The sequence below is a fragment of the Polistes dominula genome, unplaced genomic scaffold (assembly GCF_049000335.1).
Source record: "Polistes dominula isolate Pdom_NZ unplaced genomic scaffold, Pdom_raw_medaka contig_73, whole genome shotgun sequence".
NCBI lineage: Eukaryota > Metazoa > Arthropoda > Insecta > Hymenoptera > Vespidae > Polistes > Polistes dominula.
This window is the reverse complement of record NW_028300951.1, coordinates 4,837,428-4,859,230: the sequence shown is the minus strand read 5'-3', so window position 1 is coordinate 4,859,230 and position 21,803 is coordinate 4,837,428. Positions and strand designations below refer to the sequence as shown.

At 26.8% G+C, this 21,803-nt stretch overlaps 3 protein-coding genes across 5 annotated transcripts; 1 reads left to right on the top strand and 2 right to left on the bottom strand.

Moving 5' to 3' along the window:
- Window positions 1-111: 111 nt before the first annotated feature.
- Window positions 112-7,443, bottom strand: woc (zinc finger protein without children). Its single transcript, XM_015316155.2, is given in 15 exon segments — window positions 112-1,066; window positions 1,179-1,278; window positions 1,417-1,564; window positions 1,638-1,759; window positions 1,888-2,013; window positions 2,186-2,372; window positions 2,453-2,685; window positions 3,018-3,238; window positions 3,348-3,381; window positions 3,384-3,893; window positions 3,896-4,160; window positions 4,245-4,598; window positions 4,698-6,861; window positions 6,954-7,243; window positions 7,324-7,443. Coding segments are annotated over 13 exon segments (4,602 nt in total). The 5' UTR covers window positions 6,825-6,861; window positions 6,954-7,243; window positions 7,324-7,443; the 3' UTR covers window positions 112-891.
- Window positions 7,444-7,512: 69 nt separating this feature from the next.
- On the top strand, window positions 7,513-16,721 carry LOC107063958 (putative E3 ubiquitin-protein ligase makorin-4). 2 transcript variants are annotated; one of them, XM_089172172.1, is made up of 8 exons: window positions 7,513-7,690; window positions 7,810-7,905; window positions 8,821-8,994; window positions 9,446-9,733; window positions 9,978-10,314; window positions 10,649-10,971; window positions 11,048-11,204; window positions 11,967-16,721. In XM_089172172.1, exons 3-8 carry the CDS (start codon window positions 8,957-8,959, stop codon window positions 12,093-12,095), a joined length of 1,272 nt encoding a protein of 423 aa, XP_089028298.1. In that variant the 5' UTR covers window positions 7,513-7,690; window positions 7,810-7,905; window positions 8,821-8,956; the 3' UTR covers window positions 12,096-16,721. The 2 variants fall into 2 exon arrangements, with proteins under 2 accessions (XP_089028298.1, XP_015171642.1); XM_015316156.2 differs by lacking the exons at window positions 7,513-7,690; window positions 7,810-7,905 and adding an exon at window positions 8,517-8,726.
- Window positions 15,066-21,721, bottom strand: sstn (stepping stone). Of its 2 annotated transcripts, none has more exons than XM_015316255.2 (5): window positions 21,209-21,721; window positions 20,875-20,973; window positions 20,485-20,765; window positions 20,101-20,404; window positions 15,066-20,011 (listed from the first exon to the last, which is right to left on the bottom strand). In XM_015316255.2, the coding sequence occupies exons 2-5, from the start codon at window positions 20,876-20,878 to the stop codon at window positions 18,327-18,329; spliced, it is 2,274 nt and encodes a 757-aa protein (XP_015171741.1). In that variant the 5' UTR covers window positions 20,879-20,973; window positions 21,209-21,721; the 3' UTR covers window positions 15,066-18,326. The 2 variants fall into 2 exon arrangements, with proteins under 2 accessions (XP_015171741.1, XP_015171742.1); XM_015316256.2 differs by having other exon boundaries at window positions 20,101-20,401.
- Between the last annotated feature and the right edge of the window lie 82 nt (window positions 21,722-21,803).

Sequence of the window (21,803 nt, the reverse complement as noted above, 5' to 3'; positions counted from 1 at the left end):
ATATATTATTCAAAATGCATTTATATTTAAAAGTATACTAATTCTATTTACAATTACTATATATTTTATCTTATAAATGATTTATATATGTACAGGCCAATAATAACTATTTATATTTAAATTTAGAGAAGTTATATGATCATTTCATTTGTATTAATTATATATATTGTGCAATATATATATATATATATTAATATTTTTTGTATATTATATTACTTCACATCGTATTCTTATTACAGTTATTGCTTTTTAAAACAGTTTACAGAAGTCGAAACTGTTTACAAACTGCATGTATATATATTATACTTGGCTATACCCACGTTTTATGTAAATGGTTTATTTTTGTTGTTTTTGTCCTTAATTATTTAGCGTAAGAATGAGTCAATTAAGATTAGCTACCCGAATTACTTTTTCAATTATAGTGTCAGGAAAAAATGTTTAAAGTAAAATAATTAGGTATTCAGAAGCCAGTAGTGCTATGGGAAACATTTTTTTTGGTAAGGGCGCATAGAAAACTTGGAAGTCACCATCATTTTTTTAAATGAAATTGTGCCTTTTTAACCCTTATAATTATAGCCCTTTTCCAAAATAAATTCAATAGTCATCTGTATTCGAGGTCTTGGGCATACAAAAGTAGAAAAATTAAAATTTATCATAGATATTTCCTGAACAGAATACTTGCTGTATATTTTTTATATTTTGTTCTTAATAATAAGAATTTATGTTTATTCGGAAATGAAAAATTTACAATAGAAATGATAAAATTCAAATAATTAATTTTCAATACAATATCATTATAATATAAAAATTAAGCTTTTTTTTAGCATAACATACATAAAAAAAACAATGAATTTTTTTCTATTAATAAAAATAAAATTGGTGAAAGTATAACTAACTAGTTAATAAAGCTACGTTAATTTCTTTAACCATTTTAACGCGATATAACATTTTTATCAAGTGTTCCTTGGCAAGTGGTGAAGTCGAATACCATACTGGACTATCGGGTACACAACTTCTTTCTGGTAATAAATAGAATACATCGTTGCGTGTTTTAACACTTTCCGGACTGAAATAATAGATATTAAAATATATAATATGAAATTATAAAAACGGTTAAGTCTCATTCGAAGATTTATGCCTCCATATATAATTCTAATATTATAATAAAAAATACATACCACTTAGATAAATAAAATTCATATAGTTTGACAGGACATCTTAAAGGGTTTTCTTCATTTTCTTGTTGTTCGTAAACTTTCTTTTTGCGTGAATTAGCTTCTAAAAATAAATTTTAACAATGAAGCATCTGAGAACATTGTGTTTACATTTATACAAAAGTTCTTTATCGTATAATTTTTAATAATCAATTAAATAATGCTGTATGTATACAAATATTTCCATATGTCTTATACATACCTAGAGCTGACTGCGGAGGATAAAATCTTAAAAGTACATTCCTTGAACCTGGAGCTTTTCCGGCAACTGTAGCAGGTTGTGCTGCTGGATTTCGTTTCCAATGTTTCATTATGTGAGAAAAGGATAGTTGCATATGTTCTTCTACAGTCTATAAATAAATTATTTTATATAGCATTCTGAAATTATAGTATATTTTATAACAGTTGTATGTATAAACTTACCACAAGATTAAAATGTTTAGTGTTAAAAAACATAAGTGTACTTAAAAGTACATGTGGTGAGTGTGCACCTAATTGTTTACATTCCCAAAGATGTTCTTCCTCTACTCTTGTTACAATATATTCTGCAGCAAATATTAATAAATTTTTATAATATTGTTAGACAATAAAATCTAATAGGAATTTTTTGTATAGTATGATTATATACTTTTTCTAAATAATATGTTTATAATTATAATTAAAATATTCTTACGTGTATCACTATAAAGAGCAGAAAATTTCTTAGCAACCTCGTTTAAGCAATCTGTGAATTTTTCGTAATATGAATCTGTGAAAATACTATCTATTCTATTATTTTCAAATAAATATTGCTGTATTCCTAAAACAAAAACACAATTAGGCATACTTAGTATGTTACTAAGTTTGTACTTATTCATATATAATTAAAACAAATGCTTAATAAAATTAAAAACTATTTAATATATGTATTATTAGTTGACATTAGGAACTCGAAAGTTCATATATATATATATATGTATATATTAATTTACCCAAACAAAGGTAGTATATTGTATCAGGAGCATACTCGGCACCATTTGGTTTTCTTACTTCTTTTACAAAAAGACACAGTGAGTAATTCAACTCATCTGCTGTAAGTTGTAAAAGATCTGTTTTAAACAGTTTCATTTTCCTTAATGGTGTACTTTGTTTTTCTAATTCTGCATTTTTTGCTACTACCTGTTTGAACAAAAATGTAGAAAGAAATTTACACATGTACAGTTAATAAGTTTAATTTAATGTAATATTACAAAAATTACCCATTGTCGCCAAGCATTAACTCCAAATGTATATTTTAAAGTCATATTTGCATCCGGCTTTTCAATAGGTTCCATAATTCTTGGTTGAGGTGGTGGCTGAGGTTCCGGAGGTGGTATGAGTGGTATATCATTAGCAGCAGAAACACGTCTACTTTTCTTATTTGGAGTAGGTCGAGATTTATATGGAACTACTCGTTTTCTGCCACGGGAAGATATTGAACGTTCTATTGGAACTATAATACGTACAATATTATTTTATATTATTTATCTCAACTTCTTATTTTAAGTTCACAATTTTAGTAATAGGAAACTATGTTTTCAATGTAACTTATTAGTTACCAAGACCATTTTCTCCCGATCGAAAGTGCGTAGTTAATTTAAAAATCATCGTTATTGTTTTTAACACTTTGACTGCCGTGCGTGTTTACAGAACAGGCACAGGCCCAATCAGAAAATTTACTGTCACCCGAATATGGGTGACGTGGCAGTCAAAGTGTTAACACTTTTGACAGTTGACTTATCCTGTATACGAGATTCCGAAATAAATAATGTATCTTTGATATACCATCGTTATCTAAAGGTGCTTCAGATTGTGCTGGAGTTGGAGTTGCTGTTATTGTATTTGGAGTTAAAGCAGCTTCTAGGTCAACTGCTGGTTCATCCAATTCTCCAGTAGCCATTTTTAATGCCATTTGTAACATATCACCAAAAGTATTGTTAGAATCGACACCATCTGGATTAAAACCATCACTATGCGTATTATCATGATCACCTCCATCGTCATCTCTAAAAAAAAATGATCCGAACTGAGATTTACTTAAATATTAAATAAAAATCCATTTTTTTATTGGATATTATTTTACTATTCTATAAAAAATTTTTTTTATATCTTTACCTCTCTTCTACAGAATCAGAATCAGTCTCATTATTTTTTTTTCTGTAGCTACCATTTCAGCCATCATAAGAAGTTCAGCTTCAAAAGGATCAGCTGGTATTTTTTCTTGTATCCTTTTAATGTCTTTAAAAATTCCTTTAGCACTATTTCTTGTTGTAGGTATAAAAACTGGAACAGGTATAGGCAATGGAAAAGGTAATGGTATTGGAAAAGGCATACTAAACATATGTACAGGATATGGAACATATATTGGTACTGGTATCGGAATAACCATTTGTTGAGTTTCTTCTGTTTGTGTCGACTTATTGCAAGGGTGTGGACGTACAGAAACACCTTTTGTATGCGTTAAAGGTTTGCATTGGGTAATTTTATTATGAATATTTGCTGGACTATGCGGTCTTGTGATAATCTGTTGCTTATAAATGATTTGTGGCACTTGATTTTGAACTGTTGCATTTACGTTATTTTGTGTAGCAGATGAATTAGCTTGTCCATTTCCTATTGTCGCTAAACTTGTTACCGAAGATATAACTGGCAAATTTTTTTATTTTGTATTTCATTTACTTTTGATGTACTCTGATTTGTAGTCCTTTGTGGCATTGTTCGCTTTGGCATCCCTGTCGGAACAGGATCATCACTTGATGGTATTGTTATCGGAGATTTTGTATATTGAGATTGGAAATTCATAACACAATTGTATGAACAAAAATTACGTATTGTTGCATCTGACATTGTTAAATGATATTGTGCTTGAGAAAATTCTTTGCAAAAGTCACAATTTATACGTTTTGCTGATACAGCATTAATAGATACCTGTAAAATTAGCGATTGAAACAAATTTTAAATAACATATTATAACATATACAGTAGAAATTGAGACAAGAAAATAGATCATACCTGGTATAATGTTAAACAATTTAAACTACACATCATCATAAGTTGCCCATTTTTTAATTCTTTTTTGATCATGTCAAAATTATATTTTTTTACTTTGCACCAATTACAAGGTACTATTTTTCTATTAGTAATTATAAATATATTTAAACATGTCTTGTTACAAAATGTATGGGCTTCATTTTCATAAAAGATAACAAAACTTTTCTTATTTTGTAATTCGAAAAATTGTTTGCAAGTAGAACATTGGTCTGGATCAACTTTGTTTACAAACTTAAATGCTGCAAAACACGGCTCACTACATATAGCTACTGGATCAGCTCTATCTAATTGAACTTCACAATGTACAAGTTTTTCCTGTAATAAAAATAATAAAAGTATATTATGCTGTATTATTATATGATAAATATCACTTATATTATAGTTCCATATAATTTTGCAAATATATATGCTTACCTCTTGGCAAACACTACAAGATTTCTTTTCTATATTAGGAAGCTCAGTAGAGCTCATTTTTGAATATTTTTCCATGCAGTTTTGGGTACAAAAATCTTTAAACTGTCCTTTATCACCTACAGGAGCTAAAAAACCTTCTACACCTGAACTTATATCTTTTTGACAGTAACTACATACTTTCAAACCTTTTTTAAACTCTTCTAAACAGGTAGAGCAACAGAATTGCCTGACATCATAACCAAAACGTACACAATATTTTCCTAAACTTACTGCTTGAACAGAACCATTGCAATTTCTACAATAGCTTCCGTATTTGTTTTGAAATTTTCCTAAGCACTCTTCATTACAAAATTCCATTGTTTCCCATGAAAGATTTTTTTCATCATTCGATTCAATAATTAATAAGCAATTTGCACAGCGTTTATCTCTTTTTGAATTAACCGTATCACTTGGTATGTCAGTTGCTTTATTATTAGCAGAGTTAAATAATGTTTTGCATGTTTTAGAACATACATTAAAAGTATCAGTACCAATCTTTACTTTAAATTTGCATGATGTTTCTTCATTACACTGTTTGCATTTATGTTTCAATAAGATTTCTTCTATTTCAGAATTTTTAGATTCATCATCGAGATTTATAACATCAGCAGTTACTGGCACATTTTTTTCTACATCTACATGCTCTTCTTGCATACTTTGTAGTTGCTCTTTATTAGTATTACTTTCTATCGTAGCTTTTTCTTCATTGTTTACTGTATTATTTTCAATATTTTCATTAACTAATTTTTGTCCTTCTTCTTGAATAACAACTTCATCCAATGTGGATTTATTTTTATCGTTATTTTCTTTTTCTGTTACTGTTTCTGGTACTATCATTTTCATACTATCTGGAATAATACACAATTCATCATCTTGTCCAGGCAATATATTAGATTGTTCTTCTTCTGTTTCTATCGTTGTTTCACCTTCTGCATCCTTCTTTACATTTTTATTACACTCATTAATAGATTCTGCAGTATCTGTTAACAATATGTCTACCTCTGATAGAATATTTTTATTTTCTGCATTAATTGTTATAGATGAATCTAACTTATCTGGCATAGATTCAAAACATTTTTTTGAAATAGTTGAGTGATCTACATTATCCAGAGAAATCTTATCTCTTTCATCCTCTTGTAATGAATTCACTTTGTTACTATTATTTAATTTGGTATTAAAATCAATATTCTGAAGAATATCGCCTTGTTCGCACAGCTTTGAAAAATCAACATTTGTTTCCAAAGGACTATCTACATCCATTGACTCAACATTTTCAGAAGTCAAATTGTCTCCAGCAAAAGGATCTTCTGCATCTATAGATTGATTTTCAATTTGCGAATCACCATGTTTATCTTGTGAAAATTGTACAAATTCAGTGTTTTCTGGTACAGATACATTTTTATCAGAAGTTCCCTGATCTATATTTGAAACATCAATATCTTCTTGTACAACATTTAAGTTTTTATTTTTTGTATCTGTATTATTCGAAGTTAATTCTGTACTATTCATACTTATTGCAGATTCTTGCACTATTACATCAGCTGCATCTGCTGTGTTTACATTTTCTTCTAAATATCGATCTTCAATGGTCTTTAGATTAGTATTTTGTGATGTTGTTTCCTCTAGATCATTAATACTTTGTTCATTTATTAAATTATTAGTTTCTAATTGTTCATTTGAAATTTCGGTTGAGACATTGGCATCAGGAATTGCTAGACTGATAGTTTCTTTATTTGTAAGAGACTTATCCATATGTTTATCAGTAATTTCTGAAGTAGATTCCTGTATTTTTATATTATGTTCTTCAGAAATTTTATCTGCACATATGTTTGAATCACTTATAGTTTCTTTCATATTTGTGTTTTCGATATTTGATTTTGTTGTATCAATAATTATATCCTTATCACTATTTATTTTATTCGATTGAGTACTTTCACTAACATTTTCTTCATTAGCTTCTGTAATTTCACACATCGATTTTTCTGTGGAATTTTCATTTTTATTATCAATCTTTATACTAGTATCATTTTGTACTGAAGATAGTACATTAGATGTTTCAGTTGATGTCATGTCAATATTTAAATCCATTATTACAAATAGTCATAAAAATTGTCTTTTTATATATCTATAATGAGAGACAAATTAAAGTTTGAAAATACATAAAATTACCTGGAATTAAGATTTATTTGTATATAAAAGGATTTATATTTTACTTACTGTAAAAACTTATATATTGTTGTAATTAATATCCATCTTGCATTATATTAGATATAGTTATTATTGTTGTACAAATACCTCTTGACCAATTTAGTTAATATTAATATCCTCATACATATGTGTTATACCATTTTTAGTCATTATCGTTACGTTCCATTGAAATAATAAATTAATAATTAGATATTAATTAATATCATATATTACGCACTTTATGTACATGTATACTATTTATTCATTTCGTCTCTTAAGTAACAGACAAAGCAATAAGGAATGACGACGAAAAACAAGTGCTGTGAAACATAAAAAGATATATTAATTAAATGAAAATATGACAACATTTAAAGAAAATTGAAAGTATTGTATTATTCACATTTAAAAACACGTGGCTTTGTTTATATTTATATAATTAATTAAATATTGATTTATTCGCTATCGTATTGTTTTGTTCAACATAATCAATTAAGGTTAGGATTATAAAGACAACTTGAACGCCATATTGTATTCAATACTTACAATCTTCTAGAGTATAATTTAGGAACTCTCCATATTATTTTTAAATATACCAATATTTTTCATAATATAATATAAAATAATTTTTCATACGTTATTTTATTATTAGATAAATAAAAATTAATGATAAATATTTCTCTTTTTAATTATAATCTTTTTTCTCTTTTTCAGAACTTTATTCACATTTCGTGAATTTTACATTGAAAAAAGAAAATACACTTCAAACGGTAAGAATATCAAATAATTATATTAAAGAAAAATCACCTTTTATTATTCACAAGAAAAACACATTCTATCTTTTTCGACTTGGATTTGCATAAATAACTTAAATATACAAATGTTATAGCTAGGGCAACAATCGTGGCGGCAAACTATGTATACATGCAACTACCAACCATTTCATATGTCATTTTTAACCGGTATTCCTAAATAACAACAGTTGGTAAGAGTCCAATTATAGAAAAAGATTTTTATCATATTAATATTATACAAGCATGTATATCAAGTTTAAATGTTTATCAACAATAACACAAAAATACTAATTATTTCGTTTTCATAAAATTCAAATCAATCATTATGATTTATCCAAGAAACTAGATTTGTTTTATAAATTTTGAACAATAGTTTGTTCGAAAATTATACTGATGATTATAAATTACTAAATTAAAACTTCGTTTTCTAAAAACAATTTTTTATATAAATAACATTTAATTTAAATTTTAAACCAATTAGAGGAGAGAGAGAGAGAGAGAGAGAGAGAGAGAGTAGAGAGATAGGAGGAGAGACAATGTTCTCATTGAGCGTAAATAATTTAAATTCATTATTTTTTATCAATAAAATTCACTAAGATATTTTTCTTTTTTTACTAAATTGTTACTATTAAATTATTATTATTGAGATATAAGAATATTAAAAAATATAATTTTAATTTTAAATTAAAAAATCATTTTTTGTTATTATCAATATTCAGGAAGAAGAAAAAAAACAGAAGATTGTATATAATACATGAATCATGTATATATCATATATATATATCATATGAATGATAAGGCTCTGAAGCTTTAACGCATGCGCGGTAAAGCGTAATTGTGCATTCACTTCGGTTAAATACTTACATATGTGTAAATGGATCTTAAATGCTTATGTGTTATGTATATATTAACTCTTTAACTACCAGATATTACATTGAGATAGGAAATAGCGATACAGTATAGACTGATATATTCAGAGGGCAGAGTATAAGCCCTTGATAAGATATAAAGTGTGAGTTTGTGAACGGTCTTAAGGGTTTTGGGAGGAGACAAGAAAAGGGCTACTGCGTGATTGAACGGCTGTACGTTTGATTTGAAATTTTCAGAGCAATTCTCAAGATCCCATAAAAACGGTTGTTCTGCAGCATATGTGAATTTATTCGTATCTAAATATTTGCTGGTATTTACACGCGACTCTCGGAGAACGCGTCGTTAATCATTGTACAGTGGAAGCTTGAGAAAATGGCCGACAATTGGACACATAATAGTATTGTTTGCCGGTAAGATGTGAACTTATATTTTCAAAAACTATATTAACTCTCATCGATAATTACATCAAATTATTATGAACTATCTTAGCATTTTTAAATTAATTGTCCTATTTAAGAAATATTAAATATATGTAATATGTAAACAAGTTAATGTAAATATTGACACAATTCCTTAAACTGTTTACAACCGTGAAATTTAAATCTGTTAAATTATTAAACTAAGATAGCAGTTCATTTCAATTACGAAATGTCCTTTAACTTATGTTAATGTTGTTTTTTTGTTTTTTTGTTTTAGTTAGAAAAATATCTATATGTTTAGACATTAGTTAAATAGTTAATCAAACTTACAAAATAAATTATAGAGTACCAAATTATTAAATTTTAATGACTTCAATATCATACTTATATTAATTTTAATGTGTATATTTATATTAATCTCTTGTATCTATGTTACATTTAGGTTTTTTAAAAATGGCTTGTGCCGTGGAGGAAGTAATTGCCGTTATCGTCATGTTCAATCTACTCGTCATGAACCAGGAACTCTTGAAACAGAAATATTACCCACTATTCCATCCAATACTACTTGTCGCTTTTTTAAATATGGCACGTGCAAGTATGGTAGTCAGTGTCATTTTCTTCATGACTCTGAACCTGCCGATAACGCTTGTATACAAAACAATTTACGAGAAAGTTCTTCGTTAAAGCAACGTACTGTCAGTACTACAACTTCAATGGAGTTAAAAAATACGTATGTAACATATACTGTATTATGTAATCATTATATTTAAAAAGTATTCTCCTATTTGATCTTTCAGATAATAAAGCACAAATCTTAGCATCTGATTGATAATAATTGAAAACGTTTAACACGTTAAGCCTAACCTATAAAGACTTTAAGTAGAAAACACATTACCTTTAGAAAATAAATTTTATTGAAATAGTTTTTTTCCATTAGAAAATAATAAGGATATCAGAATTATTTATATTTGCAGCATGGGAAGTATTCATGTGGCTGAAGAATGGGTTAAAGCTCCTGAATTTATACCATCGACTATCTCATCAGTTGCTGGTTCTTCTACATCCAACAACGAAATGTTTAATACTTCAGGAACTTCAACTGGTACATCCAAACCTCTTACATATGCTCAAGCTGTAAGTCCATCGGGTCAAGCTTTTGATCCTTCGTTGCAACCTCTTTGTCCATATGCCGAAGCTACCGGGATTTGTAAAAGACCCAACTGCACATATTTGCATGGAAATATTTGTGAACTGTGTGGTCGTGCAGCTCTTCATCCATATAATGAAGAATTTCGGAAAAAGCATACAAATGTAAGTGTCTATTTATAAGTTTTTAAGTAATTTATAAGAACGGGAAAAGACCACTGGATAGACCGAGACGTAGATAGGAGAACAATATTAGAAGGGATCTTAAAAAAATAGGCTACGAAGATTGCGAATAGAAGGGTCCTGCTCAGGGACAGGAACACTAGCTGGATTTAGTATTTGCGGCAATTAACTTTTGAGCTTTTAACGCCAATTAATAATAATAATAATCTATTAACATATTAGAGTATATTTGGTAATAACAAGCTAGCACATGTAAAGTAATATCTAACTGATTTGTAACCAAATATTTTGTCATGGAATATTAATTTTTGTATAGGCATGTGTTAAACAACATGAAGTTGACATGGAATTATCATTTGCTATTCAACGTAGCAGAGAAAAGTCTTGTGGCGTCTGTTTTGAAACAATAATGGAAAAGTCATCACGCGAACAAAGGTTTGGTATTTTGCCAAACTGTAATCATTGTTTTTGTTTAACCTGCATTAGAAAATGGAGACAAGCTAAGCAATTTGATAATAAAATAATAAGAGCTTGTCCAGAATGTCGTGTCACTTCTGATTTTGTATGCCCTAGTATGTATTGGGTTGATACAAAAGAAGAAAAAGAAAAATTGATAACGGATTATAAAGATGCATTAAGGTAAGAGGAATAAAAAAATATATTTTATATTATTTTCTTCTCTTTCTAAATATATAATAAAATTTACTTATTGCAGTACTAAAGATTGCAAATACTTCAACAAAGGTCGTGGGAAATGTCCATTTGGTAATAAATGCTTTTATCTACACGCTTTACCAGATGGTACTAAAACAGACGTTGGTCCACCTATTCGTCAACGTCGTAATCCTGATAGTGATGCTGATATTATACAAGTAAGTATAATTTATTATGTAATATATTAACCAATTAACTGAGTTTGATAAGTATACTCGTCATGGAGAAGTGGCAGAATTTTGTATCATGACTGGTATACTTGTCATGTGTCGAAAATGCAAAAAAAAATTAAATTAACTATATAATGATATTCATACTAACCAACTAGAACTATTGTTTTTTTTTTTATTTAAGTATAAAAATTACAGTTCGTCCCATTTTTGGGACATTGGTTGAATGTACTATGGTATACTAAGAAAACAAAAATTAAAGTATATATTCGTCTTATTCAGTTTTCTTGAAAGTAATAAAAAAATAATGTTTATGGTATATGAAAATATTGAAAATATTTGTCGTGAAACGAAATATTACATTTTGCGCATATTCTTGTTGTTTTTTTTCCCACAAGATGCACACTTTCGCTGTATGTCTATTGGTTTTATGAGATGATCTATTTTATTGAGAATATAGTATTAAATGTAGTGAGAATATCGTATGAAATATATTTTATTGAGAATATATTTTTACAAAATATTCTAAACATCTTGAAATTTAAGAATATGTTTCGTTTTTCACAAAAATTACAATTTAAATAGCCAATGGTCACTACTATTGAATGCATGTCATGAGATACAAAATCCTGCCATTTCTTCATGTCGAGTATATTCGTCAAACTCAGTTAATTGGTTTTAATTATTGAATTAATGATGTTAAATTATTACGTAAGCTTCTAATTGTAAAATTGAATTTATTTCTCATAGCAATTGATCTTATGGAACTTCCTTGAAGGCAGAGATGAAAACTTGATGTATATAGATTTTGAAGATTTTGCACCAATTTTTTCAGACTCGGATGAATCTGATTGGTCTGAATACGAAGTAGCATTGTAGTTGTGCTAAGTGTGCTAGTTGACTGTTGTAGCACTGCTTTGATACTACTGTTATCACTGCCGTTGTTGCTGCTACTAGTACTATTCATTCATTTGTCATGTTCTAGTGGTTCCAGCAGCGGAATGAATCAATAGTATTCAAATTGTTTGAGTGATTATATTAAAAAACATCCCAGCTTCATTTCACCTTTTGTACGTGTGTTACAAATAATGATAATCACATAAGATCAATACGTGATTATAAGCTTGGTAATTTGAATAAGTACTACAAATAGTTGGTCATACAAAGTTTTAGATTTATAGCAATAGAACGTACTTATTAAATATCCCATTACCTGTGAAATCATTTCTTTTTCACGTTTTAACTAATTCTACTGCAGTTAATGATTGATTATAAATATTCTAATTGAATCGTACGTCAGAATACTTAATCCTTTCAATGCTGAAATTTTTAATGACACGCACATGCTATGCGCTGTCCACTTACTGTGATAAAACACACTGGACTGAATACTTTTTTACTTTTTATGTGTGTGGCTCTGTCGGTATCGTACACTATATTATTTCACACTATTGTTGTACTGGAAAATATTCAATAGAAATATTTGTTTAACATTTGTTAATAACGTGGCCGAATTTACTTCTACATTAAAACTACAATTAGATACATAAATAATTATAAAATGTATACGTATTAGTAGTATACTATTCTCTGGTACATTTATATTTCAATAAATTATACGGGTTCGAAATAATATAAAGTCCATAGCGTTGAAAGGATTAAGGTATTTTAAATACGTATTATTGTGTTTAATTTATATTAATATTGTATAGAAATTATGAAACCTAATGTGTTTACTCTGATATAGAAAAATACTTTTTGTTGCATCAAGAGAGCCAAGATTAATCCTTTCGCTCCAGCACGATTGAGACAAAATATAATCGCTGGGTATGAAGCGTTTTGTTTTTTTTGTATTTGATCGTGTACTTTTCGGGAACGTATATATACACTCTTCATACATTAATGGTCATTCTTCGAGGGCGTATATATACGCCCTTCGGAGCGAAAGGTTTAATAATATGTATCATTATAAGTAATAATTGCTAGAGTTTGTTTAATTGGAATTATGATATATCTCCAGTAAAAAATACTTTAGTTTTGCTCTAATCTTTGCTCAATGTTGAATCGTATTATTCTCCATAAGATATAAAAATTATTTAAACTTTGTAATTTATTTCTTTTTTTTTTTGAGAAACGATCAATTTTTTGTTTTCTGTGATAGTTTCTATAATATACAAAAATTTGTTAAAAATGAAAGTATTTAATATTTTAGATTCTTCATATAATGTATATATTTTTTACTATTTTGTTTTATAATTTGATGTTTTGTTATGTTTAAATATGCAAAAAGAATTGTTAATGTAATTTATTATAAACTATTATAAACTATATATATATATAATAATAAACTAATGTTGTGTATATTTTTATCCATGAAAAAAATTTGTTCTATTTTTTTTTAAATTATATGGTTTCTACTATTTATGGAGAATAAAACATCAGTATACTTTATCAAATAAGAGCAAATGAAGATCTGATAGGTATGCTAGACTGTCGACTACATACTAATTTTAAAATTGCAGTTATATATTGCCGCCTACCTCTTATATTATGGCTCTGCGAATCTTTATCAATTTCTTTCAATTATTCAAATTGTATAGTGTTATTCTTTACAATTGATAATGATAGACTATTCATATAAATGCGTACGTTCATATATATATATATATATATATATTTATATTTATATATAAATATATATAATATATATATATATATATATATATATAATGTGTGAGGATGTGTGAATGAAGTGAAACAGATTAGTGAATAAGAAACAAAACGACTTTGGCACTATTTGTGAGTAATAAATTAGTGGTTGGACGTGGCTTTCAATGAAATTATAAGCTAGTGAATAAACAATGAAGAACTGTTATATTTAGCGGGCTTAATATTATAATGAAATTAACTGATTTTATAGCCCGTATTCTAATGATATATATATATATATATATATATTTGGGGCATTCCACATTAAATCGATCACTTTTGATCCCGACCCCTTTCGATTTTGCTGAAAGTTTTTATTATTTTCAACTTCATTAAAAACCTTTTTGAACATTTTTTTAAATTTTGTGCCCAACCCAAAAAAAAATTATAAATTTTTGAAAATTTCATAATTTTTGTTCAATTTTTTGTTCAAATAGCCATAACTTTGTCAAAAATAGACTTATCGGGACGTTTGTTTTTAAAATTTTTTGTTTTTTAATGTATTTTTTGAAAAAAAAAAAATATAAACAAAAATATTTGAAGTTAAATTCTGCAAAAAATTTCGATTTTGGATGAAACTTAAAATTTTTCAAATTTTAGTCAAAAGTGATCGATTTAATGTGGAATGCCCCATATATATATTACGTTTTTATAAAACTATTATATATAATAGCGGCACGTCCCTAATAATGTCTACGCCATGCAACAAAAATTTATCTATTATCTCATACGAATAATTGTAACAATGCGCAAAAAGTCCCCCATCCATTAAAGTTAAATAAGTTAATGATAATGGATTAAATATATTAATAACTGCTTCGCAAAGATTTGTAATATTTTGTTAAATATCTAATCTAAATGTTTTCATTTATTCTTATGATTTAACGTTCACTTGGGATTTCATATATTCTTTTTAATATTTCTTTTTTAAAACAGCACATGCGCGTGATTATATATTAATTCTATTGCATAATATTTTATTCCGTTTATTATCTTTTATCCTAATAAAAAATATGTGTGTTGTATTATTACATTTTCATTACTATTTTATGCAAAAGTACTGTTAGATATTTAAATGAAATGTTAAATGTCGAACTTCATTTTTTTATATAAAATTACTTTTTGTGAGCGACTTTATTAAAAATTTAGTAGTGATAACATCTATATTGATGTACATAGGTGTACCTGCTAGAGTAATTTGTTATATTTTATGTTTTATTACATATTTATATTCCAAATTAACTTGCATACTAATTATCTCCTTTATAAGATATTATTTTGTAAACTAAATAAGTATTCATCAAATCTTAAAAATGTTTTTCGTGCTTTTTTTTTCTATCTGTACTTAGTACAATATAGTTTACATTAAGTAATCTACATCTGACGATTTAATTGCATGTAAGAGATATTTTGTGGTACATATATGTTGATCAATATTATATTTTAAAAGATTAACATATGTACTATACAGTAAATTACAATATAATGCAAATTTTTATAATAAATTAAAGATATTACAAAGGGTTTTTATATAACGCAATTTTCATGTAACGCGCTATATAAAAATGTTAACTAAAGTATCAGTAAATAAGAAAATTATTTATAATTAATTTATTAGTTATATAATAAATTAATCATCTTTGAATAATCAATTAATTATATAACAAGTAAATATTTATAAATAATTAATTAATAATACATAATTAATTAAGTAATCATCTCGTTTTAATTCATTGTATGTGCTTTTCATAAATGTATCTTATGTATTATATCTTGCATTATATGAGAGTTTACTGTATAATATTTATCGTAATTTTTCTATATTTTTATTCATTTTGAGAATGAGAAAGAAAAGATAAATAACATTTTTCATTTTGAGAATGAGAAAAAAAGATAAAAGATATTTTTCATTTTAATGGCCTTATTCATAAATTATAAAAGTCAGGTATAGAAATCTTTTTTTGTAATCATTTTAAAGAAATAATTTTAACATCATTCTTCGATTTTCAATGTAATTATGAAAAAACAATATTAAAGTATACTTTAAATTGCTTTGTTTCATAATAGTATTAAAATAATAGTAATATTAGAATTTACATAAGAGAATTAAAAAATAAGTAAATAATTGGTATTCTATAACGCATATCTTTAACAATAAGAGTAAAATTCTAAAAATTTTGAAAACAACATTTTCTCTCTCTCTTTTTCTCTTGTACATTTAGATACTTAATATAAGTTAAAATTATTGTAATTTATTGTTATATATAATAAAATTACATAATAATTTCTTCTATGTTATAGGTATATAGTAATATTTTTTGAAAAGTGTGCCACGCGATATATGTAGTAAAACATCTTTAATGTTAACGATTCCTAATCTTTCACTGTCAACTATATATATATATATATAATGCCCTTGTTAATTAATTAAAATTATTACTGATTATAGAAACGTTTATATTACCATTATAAGAAAAACACGATTTATTCTGTAATAAATAAATACGAATCGTTTTTTAGTTTTCTATCACGCTATCGCTATATAGGGCGCCCTAAGTATTTAGGATTTTAAGTATTTACAATATTGTGAGCATAATTAATAAGATCCCGTGAACAGACTAAGATGATTTTTAGTCATCTCTAATATTGATAACTCTTGTTAGTTGTCATTAATTTGTATATTAGACAAGTTCGATGATAAGAGTAAGTCACAATTGGCTTTAATTTTATTTCTCACAATAATATATATATTTTTGTTATTAAAAGTAGAAAAATAAAATAAATATAGTGAATCTATGCGTAGACATCATCTTATTATCTTGGTTTTTTTATCTCTACGTTTCCTCTTTTTGTACAAGTACGTAATAATTAATTGTAAAATTAATTATTTTGGATTAATTTTTAATGCTACATTTTAAAATATTAACATTTTTCATAAGTTTTTATACTACTTAGTAATATATATATATATATGTTATATTAAATGTAATAGTTGATTGTACTTATGAATATAATTGAAAAATGTTTAAAGAAATCAGTAATCATTTTATTTTTATAAATGCATATGGCTATGTAGTATTTGAAAAAGTTTATATTAAATAATATAAAATAATTATCTGATATTTACCTGATATTAAGATAAATACTATTTTAAAATGGTTAATATCTATACACTACAAAAGCTATTAATATAAAAGAGTTATTAAAATTGTAGTTAAAAGAAAAATTGTGAATATTGCTAAAAATTAGGAAAAATAAAATTAGTTTATGTAAATTTATATGAAATACTTGTCGAAATGTTGCTATGATAATGCTATTTTACACCTTTAATCTTAGCTAACTACTGATACTATATAAATTATTGATGTGTGGGCGTTATAACTCCATTTACACATGAATATATACACATATATACATACATATATATAAATAAAAAAATAAAAAATAAAAATATAATAAATTATTATATTTGATACATAGTCTTCCTAGAGTCTTTGGCTCTTATATTTATAAATGTAGGCACTTAAATTTGATTAAATATTATTATAATGTTATGTATTGATATTTTGTATATTTTTATTTGATTTCAGTATCGTTCTATTATGATTTGCGTGATACAAATAAAAATTTAAACGCCTTAATAACAATTTTTTGTTTACACTATTAATCTATATTATTATGATGTACATAACACGATAAATTTTTGCTACATTTTTACAATCAATATAGATATTTACATATATTTTTCAACTGAATTACAGTAATACTTGTAATGCAATAATAGGAATAATTAAACATTTTTCTTTTTTTTATATAGAAATTTTCTCATTAATAATAACTTTAAGTACCAAGAACAAATAATAAAGTATTGTATTGTGCGTAAATATGCTTATTAAAAAGATAGTAAGGCACTATGTTCAGGTCATCATATGTTACATAAATTATAAATTAACAAATTTATCACTTTTTTCAATACAAACATTTTTGTATATTCTAATTTTAATATAAATTTATATTTTATTATTTTCCATAAAACTATATATTTATATATATAACATAAGATACTATTATAATTGCACTTATTTTAAAGGCAATATCTATTATATCTTTAAATGAATCACTGTATAGTGAAAATATCGTATTATAAAATTGTTACGCTATTTAAGCAAATTCAACTGGCTGTATTTTTTTAATTGAATTGTAAATTTCAATATTATATATATATTATTATATTTAATTTTTTTCGGTAGGGCATACTCTACCGAATCTTGATGACTGGTCAAGTATATTCGTATCGTAGCTGTCGATTAAAGTCGACGCTTGTACTGAAGAGATTAAGAAAATAAGAATTCACATCATATTTTTCTCTCTCTTAATATTTTTTAATATTTTCTAATAAAGCTACCTCAAAGTAGTTAAATAAGGCTGACATGTCATACGCTCAACAGGTTGATATATCTTTTTTTGTACTGGACTAGTAACATTACCATTGTGTATATAATTAGGAGAATCAGATTCTTGTTGTAAATCGGTAGAACCAGCTAAATCTCCACCATAGGAATCTAAACAATTTTCATTTGATGAAGTTTGCCCAGATATTTCATTTCGTTTACGAAATTTAGTCGAATATTTATAAAAGTCTGACATTTCAAAAGGTTTCGTAACTTCTCTATAAGGCTGATATTTTCCTGCCTGCACTACTGTACAATTAGGAGGAGATCTTATTAAAATTCCCTCATCATTATTTTCCTGAATTTTTCTTGATTCTGCAGGAATTTCAAGTACTTTAGGTCGCCAATTATCGTAACAAATAAGAGTTGGCTGTACATGTGTTTGTGTTTGAATAGATGTTTCCAACTTAGAACGTGTTTGCGTATTTGAATAGATATTCTTTGCAGTATTGTCATTAACACTATTAATGACACCAATATCTTTAGCACATGATACAGGTGAGCTTGATTGGCAGTGCATAGCTTTGTGTGTAATTAATAAGCCTGCCTCTAATGCAGGACTTGCACCTGAATCTAAAGATGTTTCATACCATTCTTTTTCTTTTCCTTTGCGACTAACGCTATCAGTAGTATCTTTATCGTCTTGTGATTCCTGAGACCTGTTGGAATGCCATGTTTCTACGCTTCCTAAGGATTGAGTTCGCAAAAGAATTTTATTATTTACTTGTGACTGTTCTGATAAAGGTAATAAATGAATAGTAGGTTGTGGGTAGGATACAACTGGTACAGTATTTTTAGATCCCCCAATTGTTACTGTCCGATATCGGGATTGTGTATCTGTGTGAATATTTCCTACATGCTGCACTCCATTTCGTTTTCTACGATCGAGACTACCAAATCTATCAGACACAAGTTGTTCGTCAGGACACCAAATGATTTCTTCGTTACAACGCATCCAACATCCTGGAGGCATATGCGAATCAACAGGTGGTCCTATAGATCTTAAGTTTCTATTTATAGACATATCACGATCTTTTCTTTGCCATGACTGTGACTGATTTTTATAATGAAATTGATACTCCGCGTGCATATGATGAGGAGAATGAAAATCTCTATCATAATAAATTTGACTCGATTTTCTTTGAACTTCGCTATCAAGTTTATATTCTGCATATTGTTGATGATTGTAAAAATCTTCTTGTAATTCTTGTTGTTTTTGTTGTTGTTGCTGCTGCTGTTGTTGTTGTTGATGTTGTTGAAATTGACGATATCTCATTTGACGTTCTTCTTCACTGTATGTGTTAGGTACAGTACGATAAACTCGGTTGTTATCCTGATAATTATTCTGACTGCGTGTACCACCACTACCATGAGAATAAGTACGAGTACGATATTGGTCAGGTAGAATATAAATATTGTGGTTATCATTAAAATCATTTTCTAATGCTTTAATATTTTGTCGTATGTCAACAGGACTTGTAGAAGAAAAATCAGTATCATGACCATGATGATAGGCATTCGTAAATGGAAAATGTTCTTCATATCCAGGATATTTTTGTTCTGTTCCTATGGAATTTAAATTAACATTTTCTTCTTGAGCAATACCTCTCGTAGAGGCCAAACAACTTTCATTTCCTATATAAAAATATTTATAATGAATAAAAATCTTAATAACTTTGATATTACATAACATTCTTTATTATAAATAGAATTATAAATAGTACCTGTATTATCAAGTGGTGGTCGAGGTTTCTTTGTTCTATGTTTGACATTGTTCTGTAAATGTGGTTGAATATTACATGGCATCGTATGCTGATATTGTCCTGCACGATGTGTTTTATTACGAGACTGACGTATGGAATTTAAGCGTGCTTCTAATTCTTGAAGTTTTCTTTGACCTTGTTGATAAACCAATCTATGTTTTCGACGTACAGCTTTACTTTCTGCAGGATCATTGACGATTCCTAGAGCGGCTTCCACTATACCAATTTGAACCTGTCGCTCTAATTCTAGAGCTGATTCTTCCTGCTTACAATAGTAAAATGAAATTTAACACATTCCCAATATGTATTATAAATATTATATAATACAACAGATAATAATCTTACAATCTCATTTGATTTTAATTTGTTGATTAGATTTTGAGGATATGTAAATGCTGTGCCCACTTTTTTACGGAAAGTGGGTGGACTTTCCCCAGGCTCTAGTGGTATTTCTGGTGGTAATACTCCCGTCAATTCTGCCTCCTCTATACAAAGATTTTTTAATTCTGTATTTTTTAGAGCTAGTTTCTCTTGTAATGCTTCACGTCTTTGACGAAGCCATTGTAATCTTGCAGATAATGTATCTTCTGCCAAAGATCCTGGCGTACCTTCATTTCCTGCCATCACTATCATACATTACAAATTGATATTAATTTGTTTCAGAAATAAAAGAATAGTCTATATATGTTATACTACATAAAATTAGTTAATGAAACTAAATATGTATTTACTTACCCATATTATTGCCAAATTATACAAAATAGTAGCGATTACGATATTACTCAATCATAGATTTAGTAAATTCTATATTATCAAAAGAAATAACTACTGCATCTAAAATATAAATAAAAACATTTTATTTATACTAAGTTCTAAATTTACTTTCACACAAAATATTAAAAAATGAAAAGCAAAATTTGAATAATATATTGTCATTTCAATACTAATATTAAAAATATATAATAATTGTAATAACAGCCTGTTGATTAAGATTAATTACTTTCATCATTTACTTAATAATAGATGTAAAATGTATATGATGTTAAAAATCACATTTTATTATTATTACCATTCTTAATATATATATAAATATATACTCATGTGTAATGTTCTTGGAATTGTCAGTTCACTTCATTTTAATAATTATTAGTATAAAAAATATATACAATATTAATAATTAATATTAGGATGGGTTGAATAAGTATACGAGAGTGCGTCTCACAATAGCATCTTTTTTTTTATTGTATTAAGCTCCAATCACAATCCCATTTTCTCCCTCTATTAATTTGTATCGATAATTGAAAAATTCGATCACCTAATTTGTTATAATTCTTGAAAGATGATATAAATACCTTCTCTCATGAACAATCACATATAGGAGTAATATAATTATTTATAACGTAATCATTGGTTATACAATGAAGTTTGTTGTAAAGGAAAATGTGCAACCAATCAATGTATTGGATTTTATGAAAGTACATCTAATATGTATATGCATAATATTGCTTTTATATAAAATATAAAATATTAATAATTATATTACGGATAACTGAAATATTTTTATTCTAATGTATTATTTATATTAATAACATGGACTTAATGGCTAATATAATAAATTAAATCATTTGTACCTAACCTTACCTTCAATTATATATTCTTCCAAT

Bases quoted from the DNA above. Each gene is read 5' to 3' on its own strand.
- LOC107063958 (XM_089172172.1), top strand. From the start codon at position 8,957: ATGGCCGACAATTGGACACATAATAGTATTGTTTGCCG. The intron at 10,315-10,648 runs GTAAGTGTCTAT...ATTTTTGTATAG, and splicing joins TTCGGAAAAAGCATACAAAT to GCATGTGTTAAACAACATGA. The intron at 11,205-11,966 runs GTAAGTATAATT...TATTTCTCATAG, and splicing joins GTGATGCTGATATTATACAA to CAATTGATCTTATGGAACTT.
- sstn (XM_015316255.2), bottom strand. The intron at 20,405-20,484 runs GTAAGATTATTA...TACTATTGTAAG, and splicing joins AATTAAAATCAAATGAGATT to CAGGAAGAATCAGCTCTAGA. The intron at 20,012-20,100 runs GTACTATTTATA...ATTTTTATATAG, and splicing joins ACCACCACTTGATAATACAG to GAAATGAAAGTTGTTTGGCC.